This window comes from Vombatus ursinus, unplaced genomic scaffold, assembly GCF_900497805.2.
Source record: "Vombatus ursinus unplaced genomic scaffold, bare-nosed wombat genome assembly UNPS02014786.1, whole genome shotgun sequence".
Lineage (NCBI taxonomy): Eukaryota > Metazoa > Chordata > Mammalia > Diprotodontia > Vombatidae > Vombatus > Vombatus ursinus.
In genome coordinates, this window is record NW_020954564.1 from 41519239 (window position 1) to 41543396 (window position 24158).

General features: G+C 37.6%; 1 protein-coding gene across 3 annotated transcripts in view; it reads right to left on the reverse strand.

The window, feature by feature from the left end:
- The window catches only part of LOC114046857 (CDK5 regulatory subunit-associated protein 2-like), a 144203-nt gene that overhangs the window by 112841 nt on the left and 7204 nt on the right, over nucleotides 1-24158 (reverse strand). For all 3 annotated transcript variants that reach the window (XM_027867418.1, XM_027867417.1, XM_027867419.1), the window contains exons 2-4: nucleotides 21956-22020; nucleotides 17692-17759; nucleotides 2644-2754 (exon numbers count right to left, since the gene is read on the reverse strand). In XM_027867418.1, coding sequence (XP_027723219.1) covers nucleotides 2644-2754; nucleotides 17692-17759; nucleotides 21956-22020 — 244 coding nt within the window. The remainder of the gene's footprint in view (nucleotides 1-2643; nucleotides 2755-17691; nucleotides 17760-21955; nucleotides 22021-24158) is intronic.

Consider the following 24158-nt stretch of genomic DNA (forward strand, 5'->3'; position numbering starts at 1 on the left):
TCCTTCAATACTGCCACAGGCCCTCATCACCTCACTCCTAGATTATCACAAAAGCCTGCTGGTTGCTCTCCCTGCCACACGTCTCTGCACATTCTTGTCTGTCCCTCACTCAGCTGTCAAAGCAATCTTCTTCAAGTGCAGGTCTATGTCACCCAGTCCGGCATGCCCCACCTCTCTTAATAAACTCTGGTGGCTCCTATCAACTCCAGGATCTAATATAAAATCTTCTTCTTGGCATTCAAAGCCCTGCACAACCTGAGCCACCACCACCAATGGATGGGCTTCTTAGATCCCACACCCCACCACATATATTCTGACCTGGTGACATTGGACTCCTTCGTGTTCTTGGCTCAAAGATGCTCTGTCTCCTGACTCCAGGCATTTTTATTAGCTGTCTCTCATGCCTGAAATGCATCTTCACCTCCTGACTTTCTTTAAGTCTCAGTTAAGATCCCACCTTCTGTAGGAAATCTTTCCCAATTCCCCTTAATTCTAGTGCCTTCCTTATATTGATCATCTCCAAATTTTATTGTATAGATCTTGTTTGTACATAGTTGTTTCCACGTTGTCTCTTCCACCTTGACAGCATCAACTGTCTTTTGCCTTTCTTTGTATCCTCAGAGATACCTAGCACATAAGTTTTGTTTTTTGTTTGGCTAGGTCATGGGGTTAAGCGACTTGCCCAGGGTCACATAGCTAGTAAGTGTTATGTGTCTGAGGCTGGATTTGAACTCAGGTCCTCCTGAATCCAGGGCCAGTGCTCTATCCACTGTGCCACCTAGCTGCCCCTACATAATAAGTTCTTAATAAATGTTTAATGACTGACTAAGAATATGTACAGTTCAACAATGTCAAATAACAGACATTTTATTCTATATTTATTAAAATTATTATTTTCCTTCAAATATCAATTTTATCACAACCCTAACCTGCTTTAAATGTATAGTGGAAAGAGCTGGTCTTTAATTCAAAGAATGGTTCAAGTACTGGCACTGATACATGTTAACTCTATGATATTTGTAAAGTCATAACCTCTCTGAGCTAGCTGCTCTCCATCCACCTTCATGCCATTACTCGTCACCAATTCAGGCTCTCCAGTTCCCACCCTGGGGCCAGGAGTTTCAGAATAATAAGAAGACCCCATAATTAGATCAACCCAGACCCACCACACCTATACTGAGTCCAAAGCTCCAGATTAACCAAAGTTACCTATAACTTACAAAACCCAGACACATCCCACAGCATGTGTTTCTCTGGCCAGCTTCATCCTAAGTCACAGCTTACCTACCCTCACCCCTTTCCACATCTAGTTCAGAGAATAATAATCAAATCAAAATTACCATTCCTGAAAGACATGTCAATCAATATGGCTCCACTGACTATGCCTGTAGACTCTCCCTTCCAAAACACTCATCGCTGGCCACCACTCCCTTCATATATGTTGTCTTCCCTTATTAGAATGTAAGTTCCTTGGGGGAAGGCCCTGTAGGTTTATATGGGTATTTTTATATTTATATCCCCAACACATTGCATAATACTTAGTACACAGTAAGCATTTAACAAATTCTTTTTCACTCATTTATGTCAGTAAGATAGTACTTGCACTCCCTACTTCACAGAGCTCTTGTGAAAAAATTGCCATGTAAACTTAACCCACCACAAAAATCTGATTTATTATTATTTCACAAAAACAGGGTATTAGACAAAATGTTACAGGAGACAGTCATTTAAACATTTGGGGATACCCCTAAATAACATTGCCCTAAATAACTGTTAATGCCCATGACAATGGGGTTAAGTTATAATGTATTAACAAAGTTACCAGACAGAAGCAAAGTCATTATCTTACTAACTCCATAATAAGGGGTAGAAAGGCTGTCAAAAACAAAGGGGCTTTCTTCATTCTTTAAAAAAAAAAGGGGGGGGACCAGAACCAGAGTAAGTTCTCTGAATTTATAATTGATTAGCTAAAACTCAATAGGGATTTTTTTCCTCCTTCAAAAACGTCTACTGATACTAAGTTCTACAGTGAAAAGACGGAATAATTCCCAGACATAAGGCTAACTATGCTAGAAAAAGACAAAGAAATGTACCCTGAAATACTGTTTGTACTTGTTTCTTTTCAAGAGAGCCAAGAGCTTTTTTTTTTCTTTTTTCAGATCCTATAACAGAAGTTTGTTCTCAGTTAGAGACCTCAGGGTCAAACTTTCAGACAAGAGCCAATTTCTATGACAGTTATAAGTACACAAGGAATAAAGAAGTGTTGCATAATGGAAAAACTGCCACTGCCACAATCTTAACTTCAGGCTTCTGCAGGAAGCCTCAAAAAAATGTAGACAATAATTAGAGAAAGACATACTAGATAAGGAATGAGGATCAGAAGGCACTTCTATAACTTACCAGTCTTTGTTTTATTTTACTCTGCACAAAAAGCCTTCCTTAAATTAAAATTAATCTTCCATATGGCTATTTAATATTAGGGTCATGCTAATCTCTTCTAACTGCCCATAATCAATTAAAATAAAATGAGAATCACTGTATGAATCATACTAATTCAGGGAACAAATATTAATCAAGCAGAAACGTCTGGTTAAATTAACTATGAGAAAAAACAGATGAGAATTCTCTATTTCAAATGCTTACAATTTTATAGACATCTTCATTGGGGCTGTCAAATTTCTGCTGTATCCGTTCCTCAAGGAAATAGATGCGAAGTTTCAAGTTGAAATTTTCTTTCTTCAAGTCAGTGATTTGCTGCAACAGAAATTTAAATGTTTTTTCTTGGGTAGGTAAATCAAGGCAGGGTATTTATACCAAGAGGGAGAGAAGGGGGAGGTCCTGATGACTGCAGGAATTCTTTAGATAGTTAAATGATTAGATCCAGCTTAAAAGGTACCTAATCAGTTCAAAGCTTACTACTAAGACTAGCTTATTACTGTTTCATTCACTCCAGCTGAAGAGATTAGGAGTACATTTTCTGTGAATCAAGTTTTACTAATAGAAATGTCTTGTGTTGCAATATTGCAAAAATAGTTTTATGGAAAGCAGTTTGGTGGAAATTGGTTATAAACCAACATCTCATCTGCATAACACAATAAACTTCAAATGGATACAAAACAGATTTAGAGGTGACATCACAAGCAAATTAAAGGAAAAAAGATGCAATTACCTTTTAGATAAATGGATAGGAGAGTTCGAATTTGTGACTAAACAGAAGACCACATAAAATAAAATGGAAAATCCTGATAATATAAAATTGAAAAAATTTTACACAAACTGAAAAATATCTTTGCAGTAAATTTCTCTTATAAAGATCTCATATCCAAGACACACAAAGGATTGATTCAAATTTATAAGACGAAGTCATTCCCCAATAGATAAATGGTAAAAGGATACAAACAAGCAATTTTCAAAGGAACAAACCCAAGCTATCAATAGCAATATGAAAAAATGTTCCAAATCACTAATACTCAGAGAAATGCAAATTAAAGCAACTCTTAGTTTCCGATTCACAACCATCATGCTGGCAAAAATAGAAAAAGGAAGAAAATTACAAATATCAGAAGGATTATAAGAAAACAGACATATAATGCACTGCTAGAGGAGCAGTGAACTGGTCCAGCCATTCTGAAAAGCAATCTGAAATTATGTTTGACAATTTAATAAACCTTGCATTCCCTTTGAGCCAATTAGGTAACATGTAAGATATGAATGTGTACAAAAATAGAGCAGCTCTTTTTGTAATAGCCAAAAATTGGAAACTAATAGAATGCCCACCTACTGAGGCATGGCTAAACAAATCATGGTATATGAATATAATGGAATATTACTGTGCATAAAAATGACAAAATGGATAGTTTAAAAGGAAACTGGGAAGATCTCTATGATCTGAAACAGTAAAGCAAGACTAGGAGACAAATTTAAAGAATAACATCATAGAGAAAAACAACTTTGAAAGACTTGAGAACTCTGATTAATACAATCATAAGCCATGAGTCTAAAGGACTGAAGATGAATTACACCACCTACCCTCCCTGCCAGCAAGGTAACTGACCTAAAACACAAAATGAGACAAGCATTTTTGGATATGACCAATGTGGGAATTTGTTTTGCTGGACTATGCATGTTTGTTATGAGAGTTTTGTTTTGTTTTGTTTTATTGTTCAGTGGGGAGTGGGAAGGGGAGATATAATAAAATAAAATGGTTGCAAAAATAAATAAATGGATAAGTTTTTTAAACTTAACTTCCAATCCACATTTACAATAATGACAGATTATTTCAAATACTAGAGCTTTAACTTATCAAGACACAAACCAGCTTTATAGGAAGACAACTATGAAATGATTTTAACACAAATAAAGGAAAAAAGAGGTAACTAGGTGATCAGAATCTCCACCCCCCCCCACCCCTCCCCCTCCTCCCTCCCAGATCCTCATTCTACTCAATTTCCATGACCTACTCCTCCACTCCATCTCACCCTGAACCACACCCAGACATAGTCTTGCCCTTGCTTTACAATTACCCATAAGTGTCCCACTTCTGTGCTCAAGAACTCCAAAATTCCTTTCTATGATCATACTCTTACCCTCTGCCTTACAATCCCTAACCCTGTTCTTCAACCTCAGGATGACCTCCCATCACTCTACCCCACATTTCTTTCCCAGGGTATACTCTTCTCCCTTCCCTATCTTGACCATTTTTTGAACCAGTTCAACTCTACATTAGTCTTTACAATAGGATCCTTTATCTATCATGCTCTGTCAAATCCCAACCCCTTGGATTACTCCTACTTACTGTCTACCACTATTCATGTACTTCTAAACAGACCTCAAGAAAAATCACAAAACTAAGCTGAATGGATCCACTACAAATTTATATTAAGAAATCTTAACTAGACCCTCACTGCAGCAAGACATTCCTGTTACACCTCCATAAACAATTCACTATCCCACTCATCACAGCAAACAACTACCAACCTTTTCATGCCTCCTCAAACTTCCTATGGCACCCTCTCCCTTCACTTTCTCAGCTAAGGACCTTGCTTCGTACTTCCCCCCCCAAAAAATTAAGGCTATTTATTGAGGGCTCCATCTTCTCCCCTCTTCCCCATGCCCTCACTCGGAGCTCTTCCTCTACTATTTCCTCCTTCCCCCAAATCATATGAAGAGACAGTCCTCCTCCTTGACAAGACAAACCCCTTTAAATGTAGCTGATACCGTTCCATCTCATCTTCTCCAGCAGACAGCCCCCTCTAACATCCTATCTCTCATCTTATCTCATCCTAATCCTCAGTCTCTATATACTGGGCTGCTTCCCTAATGCCTACAAACATGCCCCCCATGTCCCCATCCTTAACAAAGCTTCCCTTTATCTGAAAATTCCAGGCGAGCTATTGTCCTGGCTAAATTCGAGAAAACTAACTACACCAAGTGTCTCTTCACTTCTCTTCTCACTCAATTCTAAACCCTTTGCAATCTGGCTTCCAACTTCACAATTCAAGTGAAACTCTTACCCTTAAGTTACGTATAAGTATTTAATTGCCAAATCCAATGGCCTTTTCTCAAACTGCATCCTTCCTGATCTCTCTGTAGCCTTTGACACTATCAATCATCCTCTTCTCCAGGCTACTCTTTCCTCTATTTTTTCCTGACACTGCTTTCTCTGGGTTCTACTAATGACCGGACCACTCTTAAATCTTGTCTGCCGGTTTTTCATCCTGGCCAAGCCCTCTAACCACGGGTTTCTCCAAAAAGCTATCCAGAGCCCTCTTCTCTTTTCCCTTTATACAAGGGATTCTTGGGGTCCATGAACTATTTTTTTAAAAAATAACTATTTTAATATTAATAGCTTCCTTTATATTTCTATATATTGTATTTTATTCATTTAAAAATACCACTCTGAGAGGGGGTCTGTCTATAGGCTTCATCAGACTACACAAAAAAAGGTTAAGATTCCCTGCTCTTTACTATCTCTTTTGTGATCTCATCAGCTCCCATGGGTTCAACAATCAGTTCTATGCTGATGATTTCCAGATCGAAATAAATCACCTTAGTCCCTCTTCGAAGCTCCAGTTCCAATTAACCAACTGCCTATTTAAAACATCTCAAACTAGATGTCCTATAGACATCTCAAATTCAACATGTCCAAAATAGAATTCATTCCTCTCAATCTTTCCCCTATTCTGAGCTTATGGATTTCTGCTAAAGATACCAATATCCTCCCAGTCACTCAGGTTCTCAACCTTGGTTTTATCCTTGACTCCTCATTCGCCCTCACCCCACATAGCCAAACCACTGCTAAAAGAGAGGGGATTGTGTATCCAATACACAAAAGAGGGTGTATTGATTGGACAGAGAGCCAGCCAGACCTACATTCACATTCTGGTCTTTGATACATACTGCCCATATGACCCTCAAATTTTTTAACCTCTCAGTTTCCTCCAAACAACTCTAAGCCTATAAATTAAAAAACAGTTGCCTATCTGCACTGGTAGAGGAGGTACCTCCTCCCTCTGAGGGGGTTGCCTACCTTAATAAAATTACAGGTCAAATTCCTCATCTCACCTAAAAAAATCTACAAAAAAATAATGGAAGCTATACATAGGGGAAAAAAGAAAATCAATATAATATACAGTAGAAACAAAACTTGAAAGAAATACACAGAAAAGAGAGTTCTTGGGGGCAGTTAGGTGGCACAGTGGATAGAGCACCAGCCCTGGAGTCAGGAAGACCTGAGTTCAAATACAGCCTCAGACACTTGACACTTACTAGCTGTGCGACCCTGAGCAAGTCACTTAACCCCAATGCCTAGCCAAAAAAAAAAAAAAAATTCTTAAAGAGAAGGAAGCAAATAAGATATTTCTATTAAAGTTATATATTTTTTAAAAAATTATAAATAATCAGAAGTTTGGTATTACATACAATCTTTTTTGTACTTTATTTGAATGTTTTAGGGGCTCTCTGATGGTGAATAAGTTTATAATAAAAGAATTTTTAAAATAAACACCCAGCCCATAGGATTGTGAAATTAAAGCTAAAAAGGAAGCACAGAGCCTGAAACATAGTAAGCACTTAATAAATGCTGGCTGACTGAGAGGTGTTCCTATATTCTTTTTTTAAGTGTTTATAGCTTTATAACTTGTACATCATTCTCAATTTCACCTCTTGTTCTGTCAACTAAACATTAATGAGCTAGAACAACACTAATGAACAAAATCAAAAAGCCCCATTTTATGAGAGCCACCCAACAAAGGAAAATTTAAACTCTCCTCTCTCAACTTCTTACCTTACTCATTATATAATACTAATATATTATTATATCACTAAAATAAATCACTAATAACTGGTTCTCAAACTACTAAGAGTCAATGCTAAGAAAACAGACTCGCAAAAGATTCTATTAGGAAAGGATCTTGGGGACCAGATTAGTCCAACGAACCTCTCTCATTTTACTGAGAAGAAAACTATGGCCCATAACAGGGTAATTTCTTGCCTAGAGTCACCTAGGCAATTAATACCAGGGCTAAGATAAGTTCTCCAAGGTCAAATACTTCCAAGTATGTTGGTGGGAATCCTTCTAATAATGAAGGGCTGCAAGTTCTGCTATAAAATGATATGAAGGGGAAAAAAATAAAACTAATAGGTTTAAATTTGAAGCCTATTCAAGTGAGGAACATATATTTGTCCAGACAGATGCCCCAACTATGACTGAAAGTTAAAACATCATCTTTTCTCTGTAACTTAATGATAGGTAAGAAGAAACAGAGACAGTAAAAAGACCTCAGGGGGAAGAATGTGGTGGCTGGGAAAGTGGATTAAGACATCAAAAAAGCCTCAGCTAAAAAGCTAGAAAACATGTGGGGAAACATTTGATCTCTCTGGGACTACTCACTTACATTGACTTAATTCTTGGCACAATATTTACACTAAATTGAAAATATCTAGTTTGTTTTTCCTACAAGATGATCTTGCCAAACAGAAGGAATATGCCCCTCCAGTGGCAGGGATGTCAGTTAATATGCTAAAAGCTGACTTCTTGTACTTTTGTAACTTTTTTTGTACAACAAAAAAGTCCTCCAAGATCAGGACCCTATTATTATTCAAATGGTACCCAGAATATATAGGTTTATATAGCTCTCTGGGCCACCTCAAATGGCTGGCTTATTGATTATCTTTCCCTTCCTTTTCTTTTACTGGTTTCCCACTTGTACACGGCTCTAACCAATTTCAATTCCATTTCAAACTGACCAAAGAATTCAGTGGGGTATGTAAAGAAAGAGCAGCGGCAGAGTCAAGGTGATTGGGTTCTCTACCACTGACTAGCCAGCTATTTATAACTTTGGACCTCAGTTTCTTCATCTGTAAAATGAGAAATTAGACTACATGATCTCAAAGTCTCTTCTGGCTATAACATTATATAAGTCTATGAATTTATGATTCAACTCCCCTTAGTCACTATGAAGAAACCAGTAAACATATAGCACATTAAATGTATTTTTCAAACTCTCAGCATTTTGCCCTCCCTTTAACACTTGCTGTTTCAATTTTCTGGGTAACAAGAATAGTAAAGGAAATGTTTGTTGGCTTCATTAAGAACCTCCTTTTAAATGTTTTAAGGAGACAGAGCATGAAACATTTATCGAAATAAAAACATGTTCCTAGCCAGATGCATGCTGTAAAGAGAAACATTACTCAGCTACCTATAAAATATTTATGTAGGTTTGCTTTAGAATGCCTGTTGTTTTGTGTGGTGAGTTAAAATTCTTAGCAACACTTCAAAGACTTTGTCCTATTTGAGCTAAAGTAGTCAGGGGGCCTTCAGTTTATGGCCTCAAGCTAAAAGAGATTTAGGTTGGTCACCACTATAAAGTAGGACACCAAAAAACAAATACATTCTCATTCTTTTTGCAAGTCGTTCAAATGAAACCACAGTGAATACTCAGAAAAATAGGTGCTAGCTTTTCTCCATACACTGACAGTCAAGTTCCCTAAAGACAACTGTCACCATTTCTGTAAAAAGAAAGGTTGTTTGTGCTCAAAACACTTTGACAAAACTGAAAATATCTCATCAGTAAGAGTACCTCCACCACCAGTAAAAATGACAATAGCTCACATTTCTACATCTCTTTACAGTTTACAAAACACTTTTCTCACAAGACTCCTGTGAGCTAGGGAGTTCAAGAATTATCACCCCTATTTTACAGATGAGAAAACAGAGCTGAAATCATTACACACACACACACACACACACACACACACACACACACACACACAGTCACAGAACTAGTTAATGGGATCAAATTCTGGGCTCCAGACCCCCAGTATAGTGCTCTTTCCACTATAACATACTGCTTTCCACAGACACACACACACAAAAACATGCAAACTACATTATACTTAGGAATTTAACACAGAAAAGTAAGATAATGCCACAGCTAAAGTTTTCAAATTCATGTCACCTTGGATGAGTGCTCATTTTTTTTGTCAACCACCTAGAATGAAGAACATCAGAAAATTAAAGTAGGTAAATATTTACCAAGGTTAGAAAAAACACTCTACCTCCATGACAAACAATAAGGAAATTAATCACGGGCCTAACTATTCCATGGCCATTCTCTACCATATACCTCACATGGCCAAAAGCTGTGTTAAACCAATCTTTCTGCTAACTCAAACAATTTTATCTCCATCCGTTCTTCTGTAATCCTATTAACAGTTGATACTGGCTTTCAATACGACCCACCTGGACTATTACAATAGCCCCCTAACAGGTCTTCCTGCCTCCATTCTCTCTACCCTTCAATCTGTCCTTCAAAATAAATATAAATTTGATCTTGTCATTTTTCTGTTTAGAAATGTTCTGGTAGCTCCCTACTCTCTCCCAAATAAAATTTCAGTTCTTTTGTCTGTTTTATAAGGCTTTCGATAATACAGCATGACTCAAACTTCAGAATCTTATCATATTTTGCTCTCCTCCATGCACTCTAGACTCCAGACAACTCTATGCAAAGGGCACCTCTTGCTTCCTGGACTCATATAACAGTTACTTCCTTACTTTGTTAGGCTGTTTCCCTAGGTCCCTTAATGTTTTCCTTCCCTCTATTAACCTGATGAATCTCTACCCATAATTTAACTAGGGGTTCTTAATCCAAGGTCCATGAACTTTTAAAAAAATTTTTAACTGTTTCAATATAATTAGTTTTCCTTTCTATGAATTTTGTGTATTTAAAAATATTAATCTGAGTCTGTAGGCCTCAGCTGCCTATCAAAGGGCAGACACCAAGAAAGGTAAAGAATCCCTGCTTGGATGATCAACTTTGATAGACTTGGCTCTTCTCGGCAGTACAATGATCCCAAGACAACTCCAAAAGACTCATGATGAAAAATGCTATCCACATCCAGAGAAAGAACTATGGAGTCTGAATGCAGATCGAGGCATATTATTTTCACCTTTCTTTTTGTTTGTTGTTTTCTTTGTCTTGGTTTGTTCTTTTTGTTCTGATTCTTCTTTCATGACATGACTAATGTAGAAATATGTTTAATATGATTGTACAGGTATATCCTACATCAAATTACTTGACGTCTTGGGGGTAGGAGGGGAGGGAGGAGGGAGAAAAAAAGTTTGGAACTCAAAATCTTATAAAAGCGAATGTTGAAAACTTTCTTTACATTAATTGGGAAAAAATTAAATATTATTTTTAAAAAAAGAACCCCTGCTTGAAGCCCACCACAAATGCCACCTCCTCAGTCCTCCAGACCTCACATAAACATTTTGTTTTCCAATTGTCTAATGCATTTCTCATGTAATATTACATCCTAGAGATGTCTTTGTTGTGAACTTGTTGGGATACAGTCTAATTGGGGGCTAGACCTATAATTTCATTAGTATAGGAAACTCCCTCTACCAATGTAGGTAGGGACTTTCTCTGCAACTTACAGGGTTTCTTAAACTTTTTCCACTTATGACCCTTTTGGCACTTCTTAAACTGTGGGTATCAACCTTATATATGCCCAAGAGCACTCAGAGGCTGGTTATATGACTTGCCCAGTATCACACGGTCAGGAGGTCTCAAAGGCAAGAACTGAGCCCATCCTGTTAAGGCCTACTCTTTAACTATTATGCTCTGCTGCCTCTCCCTAGAACCTTACACCCCCCACACAACTGTTCCTTCCTGGTAGGCACAATGCCTCATCTAACCTTTGTCTATTCTCTCGGACCTGGCCTCCTATGTTTTCCAGCTGATACATCTCATCAAAGTAAGAGCTTATGCACAAAGTAGATGCTTCATAAATATCTGTTACATTATACTCCTATGGAGACAGACTGAATGAGGTCAGGGGGAAGTATAAAGAGGCAGACAAGTAAAGAAGAGGATTATAGATTTGGAACTTACAAGTCCTTAGACGTCTTCCAGTCCAACTCCATTTTCAGATGAGGAGCCTGAGGCCCCAAATAGTTAAGTGACTTGCCCAAGAACTGAGGTAGTAAATGGCTGAGTCAGGATTCAAACCTACAAACTGTGACTCCATATCTTTCTACTGTACCATGGTACCTCCCCATCAAAGGGACCCTCCCTCAACATAATCAAAAATGAAATCTAGGCACAGGAAACAACATTGTCATGGACTGGGCAAAACCAGATGATTATGGTATGGTTTGAGCTACTTTCAATAAATTCAAACATAAAATCCCATTAACCCATTTAAAGCTCCTATTTAGAATAAAGAGAAGTCCCTGGGAGCCACCATTCATTAAGAAAAACAATCTCTCAGACATCTGGCTAAACAGTTGCTCTTCAAATCCAATCTTAAAAGACCACATAAAAGAACATCCAAAAGGGCTGTTAAGTCATTACATTCAAGTCGTACACTCAAAAGGCCAATGACTAAGGCCGGGTGATGCCACGTCACAGGACTACCTACAGTGTCAAAGCCTTCAGCTCACTACGTGGTATTCATGTTCGACACCTAAGGCATGCCCAATATAGAAATTACAAATGCCAACTTCTAATTGAGATAGGGATAGGGACGAAATTCAGTTGGCTCAGGTTAATCTCTGATAAATGCCCCTACCTAATAACAGGGTCTTGCTAAAGGTGGTTAAACGAAACATTAATGAAAAGGAAAGTAACCAGACTAGCTACGGGGTTCAATCTTCACTCCAGTGCACCATGATTCATTAAGAAAACTGTTCTTAGGATACTTCCTGACCTTCTGTTTTGCGTGGTTAGTGTTAAATGGGTCTGTGGCAACCAGCGATAGTCAAATAAGCACGTAAAAAACCATCTTCCCAGTGTCCTGAATAAAGTAGCTCACATTTATAACTCCAAAGCATTCACAAGGTGGTTTTCTTTTAACAAACTTTCGAGGCAGATAGGACAGAGACTCTCTGCATTTGGGGGGAAGTAACTTAACCAGGTACGTGGTGGGGGGAAAGGAATAAGCATTTATTAAGTACCTACTATGTGCCAGGTAGAGCAAGTAGTTGGTGAAGTGGACAGAGTGCTGGGTCTGGAGTCAGGACGACTCACTTTGCTGAGTTCAAATCTATCCTCAGACACTCACTAGCTGTGTGACCTTAGACAAGTCACTTAACCCTGTTTGCCTCAGTTCCTTATCTGTAAAACGAGCTGGAGAAGGAAAGGCAAACCACTCCAGTATCTTTGCCAAGAAAACCCCAAATGGGGTCACCAAGAGTTGGACATGACTGAAATTGTGCTAAGTGCTTTATAAGTATTATCTCATTATCTCAGGGACTCATAATCTAGGTTTTGTGTTTCCAAATCCAGTTGTTTATGCAATTGGCATTTAAAGGGTTTGATAATGGTATGAAAGATGATAACCAGATTCTCCTGTCTTTATTCCCTAGCACTAGGCAGCAAATACTTTCTAAGTAAGTGGTTTTTTGGTATGTCAGTGGCTACGTGAGAAAAATAAAAAGTCAGCCCATACACAAAACTTGAGACTCTGAAACAAAATTTACTTGAATAAAATTATGGAATATATTACACCCTTCTTTGCAGCAATGAAGGATAAGGGATGTAAAAAACTGCACCCATAGTCGAACTTAGTTGATGTATTTAAGGAGGCTTTGCTCAAATGCTTTTTTTCTCTCCTTTTTTTATTCTTTGTTACAAGGAGTGACTTGCTGAAAAGAGAGGGGGATATTTCCAGAAATGAAGATGCTGTTTTAAAAAAAAAAGATATTTAAAAATGTTTTTAAAATCATGGAGTATAGTCAACCGGCCTTAGGCTCATGGCAAGGTACAAGAAGACAGCTGCTGAAAAGGCCCTCAAGGTACTTCTAACTGAGAGAAGGGAATGTTCTAGGCCTAAAACAATCTGCTGACCCCACTAATGTAAGTACCAACAAATGGGACACAGATCAAATCACTGCTAGGTGGCACAGTAAATAGAGTTCTGGCCTTGGAGTCAGGAGGACCTGAGTTCAAATCCAGTCTCAGAACGTAAACCTTACTAGATGTGTGACCCTGAGCAAATCACTTAACCCTGATCACCTCACCAAAAAGCAAAAAAAAAAAAAAAAAAATATAGAAGCTCCTGGCATTCTCTTATATATATAAAGAAGAAGCTTCACTTCCCCCACATAGGCCATGCTGTTCCTAAGTCCTTATTGCTTCTAAGAGTCCATGTTTGGTTCAGGGGGTCAGAGGCCAGGCTTCCATTTAACTTTTCAATTTAACTCCATATTTTCACAGACCTTGGGCCTAAAGCCTTGGAAATCCCTTTATTTGGACATCCCCAAAAGTTAGAGGGGACCTCCCTGCCCTGTATAGTCATTACCAGTGAGAGTTTTACTTTCTCAAGAGTTTAGACAAGGGGCTTGACTGAGATATGAAAGGTGGCAAATAATAAAACAAACAAGAATGAACAAGAAAATGCATGATTTAATTCTTCAATTCAACAAATTAATCTCTAAACCTTAAAAATGCTATAAAAGTATAGTAAGTAAATTAACATTTATTCATGGCTTCATATAGTGTGATATACAGATGGATAAGCAGGCAAGTATAGGGGCATTAAAAAAAAGGCTGCCATTACATTCATCCCTCTCCACTAGAAAATACTTCCAACACAGGCTAACAACTCTGGCTTACCAGGGGTGCCCACCTAAGAATGAACCAAACTCACATTAAATACCAAAGATCTGTACTTGATACTAACTTCCACTTCATGAGGCCTTAAAGTAACATTCCCCTGTCCCCAAACTAATGAAAAGGCTGGTTGCATTACAAAAGGAAGGACACGAACTTGTAAATGAGCTAATACCCAATACCTTCTTGCTCTGTCACAGGTGCGTCACATAACTCAGTGATGTATAATATCTCAGTGTCTCAATTCCTGAGGAATTAAGGAAATGGATAATACTCTATAATACTGAGCTATACAGAATGGCAGAAATGATTGTAAGACACGCAGAAGAGAGCAATAGCATTAAAAGGCTGAACAGGTAGACGTGTAACAATTGAAAGGCTAAATGAACAACTTCTTTCTGAATCGGAGGCTCATCCAACAACTGGATACACACCTCTGCTGCCAGGTCCAGCATGGCCTAAAAGGAAAATATGCTCTCATCCCAAAGTGAGCCATTTATAATTCTAAAGCACCTAAATACATATTTGTATGTTTAATTTGGACATCATTTGGAAGCACAACTATTCCTGGCTGAACCAAAAGCATATGCCACCTGTATGATTACATCCATCACTAGAATGTGTAAAGTGAGGGGCCTAAACTCACTTACCTCTAAGGCTTTCCAGCTCTAAATCCATGATCTAGGGACCCTCAGAAGGCAAAGTAGGGGGAGAGGGGAAAGGAGGAGGCTTTGAGTCATAAGACTCAGGACTGAGTCCTGTTTTTCCCACTGACTAGCTTTTCAAACTTTGAGCAGCTCCCTTTGCCAATCTGTACCTCATCTACAAAATGAGAGCTTTAGCAGTGCAACATCCTTTCCAAGTCTGAAATTCCATGATTCTATGAGTAGGATAAACACACTGAGTTCTTATCCTAGATCTGTCAGTTTATATGAGGTTTCTCCTCTCTGAGACTCAGTTTCATCCACTGCAAAATGGGGTTTATAACTATCTTTCTTAGAATGACATAATGTGCATGAAAGCCATCTGCAAACTATAGAACACTGAATATGTGAGCTATTGCTACCATTAAATGAAGTCATCCCTATCCAGAATTATGTGTACAATTCAAGAAACCAAAAAAAAATGCATCTTTTACAAGCTTTCCAAAGAAATGCTGAAACTATCTTGGGGAAGAAATCAAACATTTAATGGTTCAGCCCAAAAGAAATATTTGAGTGACTTCAAAAAAGAACTGAGAGGGGGACATCTAAAACAGGGTGGCCATTTCAATTTCAACTATGGTATTTGCTCCTGCAAATGCTATAATAAAAAATATTAATGTCATAAAACCTAACAGCAGCCAAAGGACTCCAGTCATAAAGAAAAAAACATAAATCCTTAAAGATATTGGCACCATAGGCAGTAGGCTGCCTTCATAAGCTCACTGGCTTTGCAAGTTATTAGGTCTTCAAGACCACTTTGACTCAGGAAAACTTGAGTCAAATGAAAAATGAACAAGAAACAAGAAAGACCATTTAATAGTAAAGCACATTTTAATTATATGCAACACATGATAATCAAATCTTATCCATTTGAGGACTCAAACACCACAACATATAGTTTGTACAGTTGAAATTACCACCGCTCAAAGCTCAGAAATTACTTGTTTCCATTATAGATCTGACAAGTAATTTCTTCAATTGGTCACTGGTGGTTTGCAGATAACTATTAGAGGTAATGAGTATTCTAAATTAAATCCAAAGACAGCACTGCTCCATTCCAGAAAGACAATCGGGGATAAAGAAATATAATTGCAAAGCATTATCCCATTTGTTTCCTCCAGTCCTTCTTTGATGAATATCTATTCCATCTTCTACACTATGGATTTCAGTTGGATACAAATGAAGAAGGTTCTAATTCATCCTGTGATGAATGAGTGAATCTTACAGTTAACTTGTTCAGAAGAACTAGAGTTGGGGAAAAAAGGCCTATTTTCCTGTTAGCTTACAATATAGTCATGACCTCCCCTACTAAATGGGGAAAACCCTCAAATACAAACTTGAATGTTCTAATACACTAATTAGCAACAGGATATGAAATAAACTCTATATATATTCTAAATAAATTCTATCCACTATTGAACATATACACCAAGGAGTTCAACCATAGGAAGAAAAGATGAATAGCAGCACCTTGTATAGTGGCCAAAAACCTGCAAACAACAAAACGAGTGTCCATCAATTAGAGAGTGGCTAAACTGCTATTTTGTAACAGAATGCTGTTCTTCAGTAGAAAAAAAAAGAATATAAAAATTCAAAGGCACATGGGTATACCTGTAGAGACAAATGTAGAGGGAAGTAAGCAGAACTAGGACAATAATAGACACAATCACAACCCGCTTGTTTTTGTTTTTAACTTGACTCCCTGTGCCAGGGATGGGAAGCCTGAGGCCTTTTGACTGAGTCGAAGTTTTACAGAACAAATCTCTTTATTAAGGGGATTTGTTCTGGGAAGTTTGGATTCAGTCAAAGGGCCACACTTGAGGACCAGGAAAGCTACATGTGGCCTCGAGGTCACAGGTTCCCCACCCCTGCCCTATGGTTTCATCAGTGAGGGAACTCCTGGTGAGGAACTTCTACTAATGCAGGTTGGTCTTCTCTACTATTTTTAGTCATAGAGAGAGGCCTGTGGAAAGGGGTGGTCTACTGACTTGCTCAGGGTCATGTGGCCAGTATCTGTCAGAGATAACACTTGAACTCAGCTCTTCCTGGCTTCAAGGCTAGTTCACTATCCACCATACCATGTTGACTACACTAAAACACCAACAAAAGACAGCTCGATAATGAAATAAAACACCCTCTCTCATTAGAGAAATGGGCGACTTTAGGTATGACACACTGTATTTGCTGTTAGATATTGTTACGCTGCAGGATGGCTTTGATAGACTGTTTTTGTCTGTTACAAAATCGAAAGGTCAATGGGGAGAGAGGAGAGGAAGATGGATGTGGGAGAGAGATATTGGGAAATCACTATAATATAAAAGGGGCAAGGGGCAGCTAGATGATACAGTGGATAGAGTGCCAGGCTTAAAGTAAGAAAAACTCATCTTTGTAAGTTCAAATCTGATCTCAGACACTTAGTAGCTGTATGATCGTAGCCAAGTCACTTAACCGTGTTTGCCTCAATTCTTCATCTGTACAATGAGCTGAAGAAGGAAATGGCAAACCACTCCAGTTATCTCTGCCAAGAAAACCCCAAATGGGGTCACAGAGAGTGGGACACAACTGAAAAACAACTGAACTACAACGACAACAAAAAAAAGGCAATGATAACTTTTTTAAACTAGCAATTCCAAATCTCATTTAGCATCCTGCTTATCTGACACTTAATGCAAAATATCATGTTATACTATGGCCTCACAATAGAGGCCAAAAAGATTTGACATCAATCTAAAGGTGCCACCAGGAAAATGTTTCTTCTCTGCTGGTATTTAGCTTTAATAGTTCTCTGAAAATACAGCTCCCTCTGGGTTCTGGATTGCAGGAGGTAACAAGCTTGATTTGTTAACCAGGGTAACAGAGATAGCTCCACTTACATTTTCAAAGTCTTTCATGTTTCGAACTCTGGTGGGAGACACAGTTTCTTCCGAAGCATTTGGGAACACTAAAAATTAGAAGACAGACACTTGAAAAAAAAGCACAATATGCAAATTACCCAAAATTCATATTGGAAAGGGCCTGAAGAAAACAAAATGAAAAGAAATACACACTGTGCTGAGCCATATAACTTTTTTTTCAGCTACAATTTATTAATGTGGATCTAATTAAATCCCCAAAACACCATATTTAACATTTTTAAACTGTATAAACTTAACCCAAGTGTAAACGGATGATAGAACATGAACTAACAACCTCCAAACAAAATGTTCTATACACATGGTAATATGGTAGCAATTAGGCTCATAGGGCTGGAGAGAACCTTACAGGATAATCGAGGCTAGTCCAACCCCTCTATTTTGCAGGTAAAGAAACAGAGTCCAGACAGGACAAGGTTATACAAGTGGTAAGAAACAGAGCCAAGATTAAAACCCAGTCTATTCGAAGGAAGACAAGGTTTCTGAAATGAGGATGAGGGGAAATTCATTCTAAGCATGGAGGGTAGGAGAGACTGATGGTATAATTTCATGGACGTAGGGGATAGGATATCAAGTTTTGCGAACAGCATACTTTCTGTTTGGCTGAAAAATATAGTCTATCAATGTATATAATGTCAAATGAGATCTGGAGATAAAGGGGATATAGTTGGATTCTAGAATTACCTACAGATAATTGCTCCTATCTTTTTCTTTTCTTTCTTTCTTTCTTTTCTTCTTTTTTTTGGTGAGGAATTTGGGGTTAAGTGACTTGCCCAGAATCATACAGCTAGTGAGTGTTATGTATCTGAGACTGGATCTGAACTCAGATCCTCCTGACTCCAGGGCCAGTGCTCTATCCACTGTGCCACCTGGCTGCCCCCAATTGCTCATATCTTACCAACAATCTGACATTGATGAGTTTTACCTCCTCAACAAAAATCTCATGGACTCATTGAGAGAAGACTACTTCCTGAACTGTTCACTGTGAACTAGGGAAACTGGAAAAAGAAAGGCACATGACAGAACCCAATTTTGCATTAGAGGTTTGTACTTTAAGATCCTTTTATGGGCATTTACATTCTAATCTGTATTCTATTTATCTGTATGCCTGTCTTATTTCTTCCTCCAATATAAAAAGATCAGTGAGAACAGGGAACAGATTTTATTTATCTTTGTACTGTCCACAGAACATTGTAAACATTTGCTGAATAAATGTGTACCCCAAGTTCTATACATTCAATTCAATTAAACAGACATTTATAAAATCACCTAAAAGGATAGTTTTCAAAATAAGTGAAGCTTATCCTTCTATACGCTAAAACTTTTGGAGGGTGTTTTAATCATTTCTCATGGAAATATAAAATAATAATAGTAAAAATTCACATTAATATAGTGTTTTTAAATTTATAACATCCTTCCCCACAACAAGCCAATTATTTAGGTGATTCAAGTATCATTATTCCCATTTCATAAATAAGGAAATAAAGGCTCAGAGGTTGTGACTTTCCCCCAACGTCACACAGCTAGTAAATGACAGAATCAAGACCTGAATCCAGAAACTCTATTTCTGGTTCCAGTGTTTTTTTAATTATACATTTCTGACTTGTTAAACAAGAGTATAATGATCACCAGCTGTGTCACCCTGGGAAAGTCACTTAACCCCATTGCCTAGCCAAAAAAAAAAAAAAAAAAAAAGGGTATAATGATCAGATAAAAAGAAGGAGCACAATATCACAGAAAGAACACAAACTTCTTGACACTAGACTAAGGTTCTCATCACTCTACTACCTAACTCTAAATACCTCTCTGGGCCTCACTTTCCTCCTACATAATATGGCAAATGGGAAAATGGAAAGAGGGTTAGGCTTAAAACATAGTACCTGGATGATACTGGGCAGGTCACTTCATCTCCCTGGGCCTCAGTTTCCATATCTATAAAATGAGGTGAGACCAGTTCACCTATGAAGTCCCTTCCAGCTCTAAAAATCTATAATCACTAATGTCCCTTCCAACTCTCTGACCTATATAACTAATCACTGGACTTTTCATTAAAGATTCAGGGTCATTATGAACATCAATTATTGTACTGCAACATAATGCTATGTTGCCCAGAGAAGTTACTGAAGTACTACAGGGCTGTTCACTCCTATATTAAATAATCCCATATTACTTTGCTTTTTCAAGTTCCTATGTCTACTACTCATCCTATCTCTTTCATTGCCATGGCAGCAGTTTGCTTCAAGCAACTCAGAATTACTCTCCTAATATGCTGTTTCTAATCAGCTGCCAATTGATAAGGAAAACAACAAAGCTAGTTAAAATAATGTGAAAAGTAAAAGTAAATGGACCCTAAATGAGAGTCTCTAGGGATCTCCTATTGGGGGAGGTGGGGGGAGTCTGTTTCAACTACTCAGAGGCTTTTGATCATTTATTGGGTTTTTCACTAAATAGTTGAAATTTCTAAATAAGTGTCCACCAGAGGAAGTGAAAAGTTACTAAATAAAATTCTTACAGATGCATACATGTTCAAGTAAATTTCAGACACATGATTATACATTATTCTGACAAAGTACAAAACACAAAAACTTGAAGGCACAAGGCCTAAATTAACTTTAGGCCAAGAGGTTCTTAGTCTTTTTTTGTGTCATGGGCCACTTTGGAAATCTATGGACCCCTTTTCAGAATAACATTTTTAAATACATAAAATACATGGGATTACAAAGGAAACCAATTATACTGAAATGAAGTTGTCTAAATGTTTAAAAAAAAAAAAAGTTCACAGACCCCCTTAAATCTATCTATTATCTATTGTGGGTATGTGAAGCTCAGGTTAAAAATTCTGCTTTAGGGAGTTTGGTAAAGTACAAACAGCACCCAGCTGGAAATTAAGAAACGGGAGTTCTAGTTAGGGCTGTATGATGTTATGTTCCAGTTATGAACCGCATGATCTAGGGCAAGTCACCTCCCTTTTCTAGACCTATTTCCTCCTTAGGGACAGCTAGCGTCGAAGTGGATAGAGCTCTGGTCTTGGAGTCAGGAGGACCTGAATTCAAATCCAGTCTCAGACACTTGACACTTACTAGCTGTGTGACCCTGGGCAAGTCTCTAAACCCTGACTGCCTTACCAAAAAGAAAAAGAAAAAAATTAAGGGAATGGACCAAGTGTCTCCATAAGCAATTCCAAATCCAACATGTTATTACTGTAAGATATTCCAAGAAAGTAAACTGGTTTTTTTTCAAAGAAGACACACAAATAAAAGCTCTCATTTCTAGAGTACTTTAAAGTTTACAAATTGCTTTCTTCAGAACAACACTTTTAATCAACAGCTCAGCAATAAGCACTTATTAAGCATCTAATACATGCCAGACATTGTGCTTGGTGCTGGGAATCCAAATACGAAAATGAAATTGTTCCTGCCTTTGAGGAACTACATCCTAAGAGAGGGATTAAGCATGTTCACAAGTGAATGAAGGGTATATACAAAATAAATTGAGGGGAGACTGAAACGAGGGCTTGATGAAAACTTAGGGTTCCAAGTGTTAAAAGTGAGGAGATGAGAAGGGAAAGCATTGCAGACTTGCGGATTGACCTATGCAAATGTACAAAGATGGGAAATCAAATATTGTTTACATGAAACAGAAGTAGGCCACTTTGTGTGGTGCACAGGGTAGATGAGGGGGATAGGGCAAGCATCACCATCAACAATTTCAAGACCAGGAAACTGAGGCTCAGAAAGGTTAATGACTTGCCCAGGATCACATACTGCAATAGGCTACAATGAGAATTCAAACCCTGGTCTTCTGACCCCAAGATCAGTTTTCTCTCTCTTGGTATTACATTTATTTTCCACAAAACTGTAACTGCTGATAATGACAGCAAAACACAAACTGCAAAAGAATTTTGTGCCAAATAATCTGGTTTAAGCATGACGTAGTCATTTTTTATAAGAGCCATTCCCTGTGGTCTAGTCAGCTACATGATCCAAACAGTCCCATCTCAAAGTGACTGGAATGCAGCTGGCAGACAAGAGTTAAGCAGTTTCACAAAAAGGATTTGGCAGAACAAAAAACCAAGATACAGTTTTTACTGAGCCACCAACCACCCTTTAGCAAGGGCCATTTCGGCCTAATTTTCTGACCTATCACATAGACATCCTCATAAATCTAAGAATGGCCAATCTAGAGTCCTTCTTAATGAACAAAGCACATCATTTGCTGTACTTACCAGTGCATTCCAGACCAAAATTAGGATCAATGTCTGAACCATCTGGTAAATGTGAAATAAGAATACTAGGAGAAAACATGCACAACAAAGCAAAAGATTAGACAGAGTTTTAACAACAGACAATACTAAGACTGCCTAGGGCTACTAATAAGACATTAAACTATACTAGCCTCAGCTAACAACAAATCAAGAAAATGTGCCCATGATATAATTAGGGAATGACACTACCAACAAATCTTTAGAATGTGACTCAGGAAAATAATGGTCAATTCAGGTGCTTGAAGAATATCATAAAGACCAAATACAAGCACAGAGAACTCATTATCCTAAGAGGTTGTAATGCCTCAAAAAAAAAAAAAAGAAATAGGTTGGAGAAAAAGGGGTAGAAACACATACAAATAGAACTATAATGACTTACTACATGAAACTAGAAGCATTCAAAGAACATTCCTAATTTTTGGGGTGGACATCACAGAGCGCATCATACTGTTAATAATCATGTGAAAAGATGCTTATATTCCTTAAAAAATCAGAGAAATACAAATCAAGAGAACCTTAAGATACCACCTCACATCCACCAAAAGGGAAAAAATTGATAGTAAAAAATGTAAAAATTTCAATATTGGCAGAGTGATAGCGGAAAAAGCCCTTATTACACTGTGGGTGGGGCTGAAGACACATACAAATATTTTAGAGGGCAATATAAGAGTCATTAAACCAATCATACCTTTTGACCCAGTGATTCCATTGCAAGGACAGTATCCCACAGACACCATAAAAGGATAAAAGGGCCTACTTGTACAAAAATATTCTAGGCTATTTTATTTGAAATAGCAAGAGTGGAACTAACCTCTATGTCCAATGATCAGAAAATGGCTAAACAAATTATAGTATGTTAATGTAACTGAATATTATTGTACCAGAAAAAATATAACTATAATGTATCCAAAGAAACATGAAATGGGAAGTAGTGATGCCTGCATTCCCATAAAGGAATTCCACAGAAGAGGAAAAAAAAGTATTCACTTGCATGTCCTAGCAGAAAATTCATAAGTAAGGAATTAATTCCATTTGAGGGGGGAGAAATTAATCAGTAAGTATTTATCAAGTACCTATTACATGACAAGTATAGTGCTGGGACTGGCCACTGAAAGACAGAAATAAAACAGTCCTTGTATTTAAGGAGATTATATTATATTAAGAAAAATGTGCATATAGGTGTGTATGTATATACTTATACATAAGTGTATATATATGTGTATGTATGTTTATATATAGAGAGAGAGAGATCTATATCTCTATATACATACATACACACACAAAATAAATATAAAGCAATGGGGGGGAAGAAGGAACATAAGCAGTTGGCTGGATCAGAAAAGGTTTCATGAAGGCTGTAGCCTCAGACTTAAGGCAAGTTTTGAAGGAAACTAGGGATTCTTAGAGTCAGGGGTAAAGAGGAAGTACATTCCAAGTTGGGAGACAACTTGTACAAAGGCATAGAGATGGAGGATTATTTGTGAAAAACAGCAAGAAGACCAGTTTGGTTGAACCACAGAGTATGTGAAGTATAGTAATAAATAATAAGCCTGAAAGGTAGAATCTAATTCAATTGTAAAGGACTTTAAATGCTAAACACAGAAAATTGTATCTGACCCCAGAGATAATAGAGAACTATGAGAGTTTACTGAGAAGCTAGGTTGCACAGTGAATAGAGAATGAGACTTGGAGTCAGAGACCTAAGTTTAAATTCATCCTCAGCCACTTACTAGTTATGTGACTCTGGGCAAGTCACATAACTTCTCTGTTTCTCAGTTTCCTCAACTGTAAGATGGTGGATAACAACAGCACCTACCTCATAGGGTTATTACAAGAATTAACTGAGTTAACATATATGCATATGTTGGCCTAGGAAACACTATTAAACTGAAAGTAACAAAGGAAGTCCCCTTCAACAAGTGGCAACTAAGCTAGGTTTTAAAGAATGTGTGTAAGTATATCTTTTGACCACACTGGGCTTGGAGTTGGGATAGACGTGGATTTGAATCCCACCTCCAACATTTACTAGCTGAGCAACTATGGACGTGTCTTTTTCTTCATCTGTAAACTGGGATAAAAAATGTTAACTACCTTACTGGGTTGTTCTGGTGAATAAATGAGATAATATATGGAAGCTATATAAATGTTAACTATTATTATTACC